The sequence below is a fragment of the Xiphophorus maculatus genome, chromosome 11, assembly GCF_002775205.1.
Source record: "Xiphophorus maculatus strain JP 163 A chromosome 11, X_maculatus-5.0-male, whole genome shotgun sequence".
NCBI classification, from domain to species: Eukaryota; Metazoa; Chordata; class Actinopteri; order Cyprinodontiformes; family Poeciliidae; genus Xiphophorus; species Xiphophorus maculatus.
Window position 1 is genome coordinate 10,918,752 of NC_036453.1, and position 6,928 is coordinate 10,925,679.

The following is a 6,928-nucleotide window of genomic DNA, read 5'->3' on the forward strand; positions in this document are numbered from 1 at the left end:
ATCAATAATCTGATGTGTAATGACAGCAAAATGTAATGTTGTTGACTGTTCTATGACTTTGTAGTTTTGTGTTTTTATGATATAAAGCACTTTGAAATGCCTTGTTGCTGAAAGGTGCTATACAAATAAAATTTTATTGATTGATTAAACCAACCATTACTTTAGTGCTTTAGCAAACTTTAGCTAAAGCACTAAAGTTAGCTCTTTAGTGAAAGTCAATGCTAAAGCACTGACTTTAATTCAAATTATATCTGCCCTTGAAAGACTACAACCCTTAAGCATCAACTGAAGTTTTGCATTATAATTTATACACAGTAAAAACAGCTGGGTTAAAAATAATCCATTTCATAGCCCAGTGCTGGGTCAAATATGGACCGACCCAATGCTGGGGTGTTTTAACTCAACTGGGTTGGGTTGATGGTTTGACCCAACACATCGGGTTATGGCAACTAACCAAAGGTTGGGTTAAATTAACCCAACATTGGGTTAAAACTTATAACCCAACAAAAGGGTTATTATATCACTATATTTGGGTAAAAAAAGAGAAGATTTATTTTAAATTTCACTATATAAAAACAGGGTTTAAAACAATCTGAATTTAAAGCTTATTTTATTTCAATGTGATACATATAGAGGAACTTTTCATTTACAAAAGTTACAAAACATAAGTAAGGTTTTTGAAAAGTATATATATTTAAATTACTTCAACTCATTATTTGACTACACAGTAAAAACTGCTGGGTTGAAAATAACCCAATACGTAACCCAGCGCTGGGTCATATATGGACCGACCCAACGCTGGGTTGTTTTAACTCAACTGGGTTGGGTTGAGGGTTTGACCCAGCACATTGGGTCATAGCTGCAACCTAAAGCTTGGGTTAAATTGACCACTGCCCAAAGTTAAAATGACTCAATATTGGGTTGAAATTTATTACCCATTAAAAGGGTCATTTTACCACCATATTTTTATTTTTAATTTTTTTTTTCCTTTTCTACTTTAAAATTCACTATAAAAATTTAACTAAAAACATTCAGATTAGCTCAAAAGAACTTTTATTTGCAAATGTTATACATTCCAACATACATGAAATTTTTAATACAGACGTAAAAGTTACATATAAACAATTGATTAAATCTGCACCCTTTTTTACTTTATTGGTGTACACAACGAAATATTTTCATCAAAAGAGTTTGAAGGAAATGTAAAAAAAAAAAAGTAACATAGTAACAAAGAAGGTTTTTCAATCAGAACATTTAAAACTTATTTAAGGGTTATTGAAGAATTGCATTTATTCTTCCATGGCCTCCAGCTGTGCCCTCATTAATTTTATCGGGGATGACTCGTTTCCTGGGATTTCATATATCACAGTTTGGAGAAAATCCCAAATCTGGATACACGACTTCGGATAACTCACATCAAAAACGAAGAATGATTTGAAACAGCCATCAACGGCCCCCAAAAGAGATGGATATTCCAAAGCAGTTCCATTTATGACGACAAATGCTTGGGAACAACAATACCTGTCCCCAAGCATGAGAACACGTGGATGCTCTGTTGCTGTACTTCCAAGATATTCCACCATATTTGTCCCAATCTGGTGTGTGGAAAAAGCAGAAAGGAAGCCATTAGTCATTTAAAGGTAAGGAGGAACATTCCCCACTAATAATTTTTGACTAATTCTTATATGATTTTTGTTTGATACATTATCAAAAGACCCTTGCGTTTGAAGTTTACATATACTAAATAAAAAGACATATTTTTGGTCAACGCTGTCTCATGTTATATGACATTAAAATTCTTATTTCACGTCAATTAGGACTTGGTAAATTCCAGATTAATGACAGAGAGAACAGTGAGGGAAAAAAAGCATATTTGTTTTAAACTTCTGGTTTCAACTACATTTAAACAGCAAAGAACTCATTCTGACATGAACTTACTGGCTGGACATCAATGAAGGCTTGCTGGACTTCAAGGTTGCTGGGTCTGACCACCTTTCGCCCAACTCTGTAGGGAACAGCAGGGAGGAGTTTTGGCAGCAGCTGCAGTGCCACATCACCTTGTTTGTCTGTCAAAGAAAAACTCAGATTAAAATGCTACACAATCAAAAAAGAGCCACAGGAGAAAAAAATTAGTTCAGAAAATGTTCCTTTTGAGCTTCAATACCTTGTGGAAGCAACTCAATCTCAGGCAGAAGACCGCTCTCCTCCTTCTTCCCCATGCGAATGACCTTTGATGAGAACAAGGTGTTCCAGTTCTCTGTCAGTTTTCCACAAGACTGTGGATATAAAACGGCAAAGTCCTGCAAAATCTAACAATCAGAAAAGACAAAAATACAAATCAAATGTAAAAGTGAAATGAACTATTACATTCAACCTTTCATGGGTGCTACAAATGTATGTTCTGGGTAGTTTGACATTTTGAGTTTGATTGTAATTGTACATTTTCACATGGTATTGCAGTTTATTGTTTAACATTTAACTGATCTCAATATGAGGTATAACCTCACCATCCCTGGTGTGTCCAACAAACGTGGGAACTCTGCAAAAATCTGCTGCATTGGGATTGTCCCACTTGAGCGGATCCATCCTGCGCGATATACTGCAGTTTCCCGCATGTATTGGACAACCTGGTCTGCGGGCCAGAAGTTATTTTTTAGCCATTCTGTCATCTGGATGGCACGCTCAGCACTGATGGTTGGTTCTGTGGGGAAAAAAATATTACAGGAATTAAAAGAAAAAAATGTGAGGTAATTCACAGCAATAAGAGCTTAGATTGCTGCTCAAAACAATAGGGCTTGGAAAAAGTCTATGTGCTAGTACCAGGCAAACTTGATCTTTTTGGTGGAGCTTCTGGGGCTGAAAGCATCTTCTTCCTTGGTTGATGCCTTTTCCTTACATTACGGAGACGCTCCTCCAGAAAGCCAGTTGCTGGCCTGTGTTGTCTTCCGCGGGTAAACCAGGCGTCCTGAACATTTTTAACAAAAGAAATATAAAAGTTAAATGTTAGCCTTTCTGTTTTAATGTCCAAATTTTTTATTAAACCTACAACTCAAAGCTCAAACACCATAGTTACAATGATATTTAATGCTAACCATTGTGCAAGTTGTTGAAGTACTTGTGTGCTAGTTCTCTGAAGTGTGAAAACTTACATATCCTGTACCATGGCTGTCTCTTAAACATGGAAACTGGTCCACAATCGAAGATGCCAGAATTGCTTTAGTGTCTAAAGATGGGCTGGAAACAAAAAAAATTACACTCAGTAAGACAGGCAAGTAAAATATTTTATTTTAATTAGTTATTGTAAGATGAAAACATAGAGCAGAAACCTTAAAACACAAACAATTTCCAAAAAATCCAGTTTTTATTAGCCCAACACATACTTTAAGACTTCTTACTGGAGAAATTTTACTTAGGTGAGCACTGCACAATGCCGTTAATGTTCTCACCAAGAGCAAAATGTCACAAAAACAACCTAATTGATCCAGTTTTTACAAGAAATACTCACTTTTCTCCATATTGATCCATCAAGTGTGACACAAGTGTTCTGACCATGCACCGTCTTTCACGAATGGATATATGCTGATTTCCATCAAGACTGATAACCACAGGTCTACCTTCAGGGGAGGCACTGAGGATCTCACGGATGTTCTACAGATAAATAGTGAAAAATAAAATAGCTGTTATTTAGGTGCAGTTTAATATTCTTAGAAATTTAAGAAAAGATGAGATGTGTCATTTTTAATTTTAATTAGTAAGAATGGATGTCAATATGTTATGTAGGAAAGGTTGATTGTGCAGCTTAACTTACAAATGCTGCTCTTCCAACAGAAGAAACTCCACTCTCTAATTCAGCATGTGGTGTAGGATCAGCATCTTCAGTTGTTTTAGGGCTAGATGTCCAGTGTGCTCAAAGTGAGCACACTGGAGCACACTATCTTGAAGTTGAATATGTGTTATGAATTACTCTTAGGTGAGAAAAAAAAATCCTTATGTTATGTCCTAAAGACATCCCACATTTAAAACACACATATCCCATTTTGTCTTGTCCTATGACTCAAAGCATACCTCAAGAAATTTTGCAAAATGACGTTGAAATTTCAGACGAGGACCAAGGTGAGGAATCAGGGATGTCAGGCAGTTAGCATCCAAAAGAAAGAAGCTTTCTTCATCAATGTTTTCAGCTGAAATATATTAGAAATTACATATTAATATTTTCAATCCAAAGAATTCCTGCCAATGCATGCTTTTAAGTACACACACACACACATGTATATACTTAACCTACCTTCAAAAGCAGGGATTAGGTCAGAAAGTTTCCATTCAGTCAGCTTCTGTTTTACAAACTCATCCATCTTTCAGATCTTTCAGGGAAAAAAGTGATACAATTTGAGTCATTTTTTTCCTATGTGGAAAATAACCTGTACAATGTGTGCAAAAATATTTTATTTAGGACAATCACCAAATATTTTACAGCAAATAAGAAAAAAATAATAGGACATTGACTATATGTTTAGCAGCTAATAACCCTGAACAAATGTAAAACATCACTTTTTGGGACACCAGGAGAGATCACACTGTTCAGTCTTGTTTTCACCAGCGCAACCTGATACCTGACAACATGAAGCAGATCTGTGTAAACCCAAAAGTTAATCCAGCTGTTTTCACTAATAACTGTATGTTTTTAATTCCACCTTGGTGGCTAATAATGGCCAGAATAACATACGTGCGCATTATCTAATTTCTGCGTCATGATGATGTTGCTGCTTACATAAAATCATATGGTAATGACAGATACATATAGCCGTCAGTTTGTGTTAAGCATATGCCATCGCAGAGTGTGCTGATCTGACAGAACACCGGTGGGGACGACTCCAAACATGTCGGAGCACTTTTAAATTAAGAGATATTTCAATAAATCGAGCAGATATTTTATTGTTACATAGTTAAATCTTCACTAGAAATCTGTAAAAGTTACTTTTATTTGACAGAAAGCATATTATCCAACTTTAGCTTCCCCTCCTCTGCCATTGCTGGTGCATACTTTTTTTTTCTTCTCCACTGCCTCAGTCGGTTTCACCCAGGTTAGCCGTATAATAGCATAGCATAGCATAGTGTGTTCAGTAAGAAATAAAAGGCTTAATGAAAATGGCATTTAACAGTTATATTACTGATATATTACTATGAATACCTGTATAGCCTGTATCGCTTCGGACACCGCTACTGCAAAGCCTCCAGTCCCTCCTTGTCGCTATAGATCCGTTATTAGCATTCTGGCTAAGCTACCACCTTTTGCGCGCGCTAGTGAACGAGGCCCGCGAAAACCAGGGAGCAAAGCGCCATCTCTCCCTCCCACACCCTCACCTTTTTTTTTAAACCAAATTGGATAAATTATCTTTGAATTAAATGAATTATTTCAAAAACATTACCCTATCAACGAAGATGATAGGTTAAATCAAATAATTAAATTAAAGTTACATAAATTTAATTTAAAAAATCTGTAGTATATGAAGAATACAATAACCCTATAAACTTTAAAAATATTATGCCATGATATTGTAACTTACCATGTTTTATTTGAATTGAGAAATCCAGTGTTGTCTGATCAGGTCACAGTCCAGTTGAAAATGGAGGTTTGTGAAGAGGGCAATGGATTTTTACCCAATTGGTTGGGTCAAACTGTATTTGACCCAACCAATTGGGTAAAGTGTTGAGTCAACTGAACCTGAAACCTAACAGAATCAGTTAAGTGGAGTTCATTAAAACAAAAAAAAAAAGTCAACCCAACCGCTGGGTCACTACTTTTGATCCAATATTGGGTCAAAGTAACCCAACATATGACCCAGCATCTCTTACCCAGAAGTTGGGTTATGAAAATAACCCAGCATTTTTTACTGTGTACAACTCCAGAAGTATCTGTTACTACACATTAGAAAACATTTAATGTAAAAAGTCTGTTTTAAAGCAAACTACAAGTAAAAATTTCAGCCATTAAACAAAGAGTATTTTTATCGACACTTTTTATCTCCTAATAACTTAGTAAAAGTTATTTTATTTTCCAAAAAGCATAATTTACCCACTTTATTAATAGCTCTGCTCGCTCTCCTCCGCCATTACTGTTGGTGTTCGAACCCGTCGTTTCAGCCAGCTGAGGATGTGTGCGCTTAATCCACTCTGCTAGTGAACTAAGCTCGGGAAAATCAGGGGACAAACCCTCAACTATCTTTTCTTTTAAAACTAAATTGATTTTTAAAAATGTGATTATGCTAAGTTACGAACAAATATGATTGAGGTTATATTAAACAACTGAATTTAATTTACTTGACAAATTGTGCTCTCCTCCTTCCCCTTCGTCTTTTTAAAAAATATTTTCCAACAGCTGTGTTGTAGCAACACCAAAGCTCGTTGTCAGAGCACCCTACCATAATAAACATTTTAAATAACCATAAAAATAAATATCAAACATGTTCTAAATAATTTCTATTTATTAATAAAATCCTATTCACATTGAGACTTTTATCTTCTATACCATGTCGTCTTATTTCAAAGTAGAGAAGTCTGGATTATTTTAATAATGAATCTCCATCTTTAACAACATACAAGTATGAAATATGTAGATCATTATTTACAGGATTAAATGTAGTCATTAGAATCTTTAGTGAAAAGAATAAAGTTTATCAGTTTTATGATGGCTGATTGAAATCTCACTGCCCTCTAGTGGTGAACAGACATTCTTCACGCACGTTTCTCAACCGCATGTTTAGTTTATCTTTGTTTTAATTTTCACTTTTATCAAGACGGTTAGGTTATCTAACTGTCGTTGAATAAGAGTCACTGCAGGATTTCATTCAGTCTGACTCTGACCAGAAAAAAACGTCCTGTAAAGAGTTTAACACAGCAGCTTTCTTTTATAATTTAAAATGGTCTTCAT

General features: G+C 35.3%; 1 protein-coding gene across 4 annotated transcripts; it reads right to left on the reverse strand.

Annotated features, from left to right (window-relative positions):
• Positions 1-1,064: 1,064 nt before the first annotated feature.
• LOC111610018 lies at positions 1,065-5,891 on the reverse strand. 4 transcript variants are annotated; one of them, XM_023341920.1, is made up of 10 exons: positions 5,565-5,891; positions 4,286-4,361; positions 4,066-4,181; positions 3,506-3,648; positions 3,150-3,234; positions 2,821-2,965; positions 2,508-2,701; positions 2,165-2,309; positions 1,939-2,066; positions 1,065-1,595 (listed from the first exon to the last, which is right to left on the reverse strand). In XM_023341920.1, exons 2-10 carry the CDS (start codon positions 4,350-4,352, stop codon positions 1,290-1,292), a joined length of 1,329 nt encoding a protein of 442 aa, XP_023197688.1. In that variant the 5' UTR covers positions 4,353-4,361; positions 5,565-5,891; the 3' UTR covers positions 1,065-1,289. The 4 variants fall into 4 exon arrangements, with proteins under 4 accessions (XP_023197688.1, XP_023197691.1, XP_023197690.1 ...); XM_023341923.1 differs by having other exon boundaries at positions 3,809-4,181; XM_023341922.1 differs by lacking the exon at positions 5,565-5,891 and adding an exon at positions 4,549-5,355.
• Between the last annotated feature and the right edge of the window lie 1,037 nt (positions 5,892-6,928).

Excerpts from the sequence above, each read along its gene's own strand:
- LOC111610018 (XM_023341920.1), bottom strand. The coding sequence starts at position 4,352 with ATGGATGAGTTTGTAAAACAGAAGCTGACTGAATGGAAACTTTCTGAC. Across the intron at positions 3,649-4,065 it reads ATTTTGCAAAATTTCTTGAG|AACATCCGTGAGATCCTCAG; the intron begins GTATGCTTTGAG and ends ATTTATCTGTAG. Across the intron at positions 2,702-2,820 it reads AAAAAGATCAAGTTTGCCTG|AACCAACCATCAGTGCTGAG; the intron begins GTACTAGCACAT and ends TTTTCCCCACAG.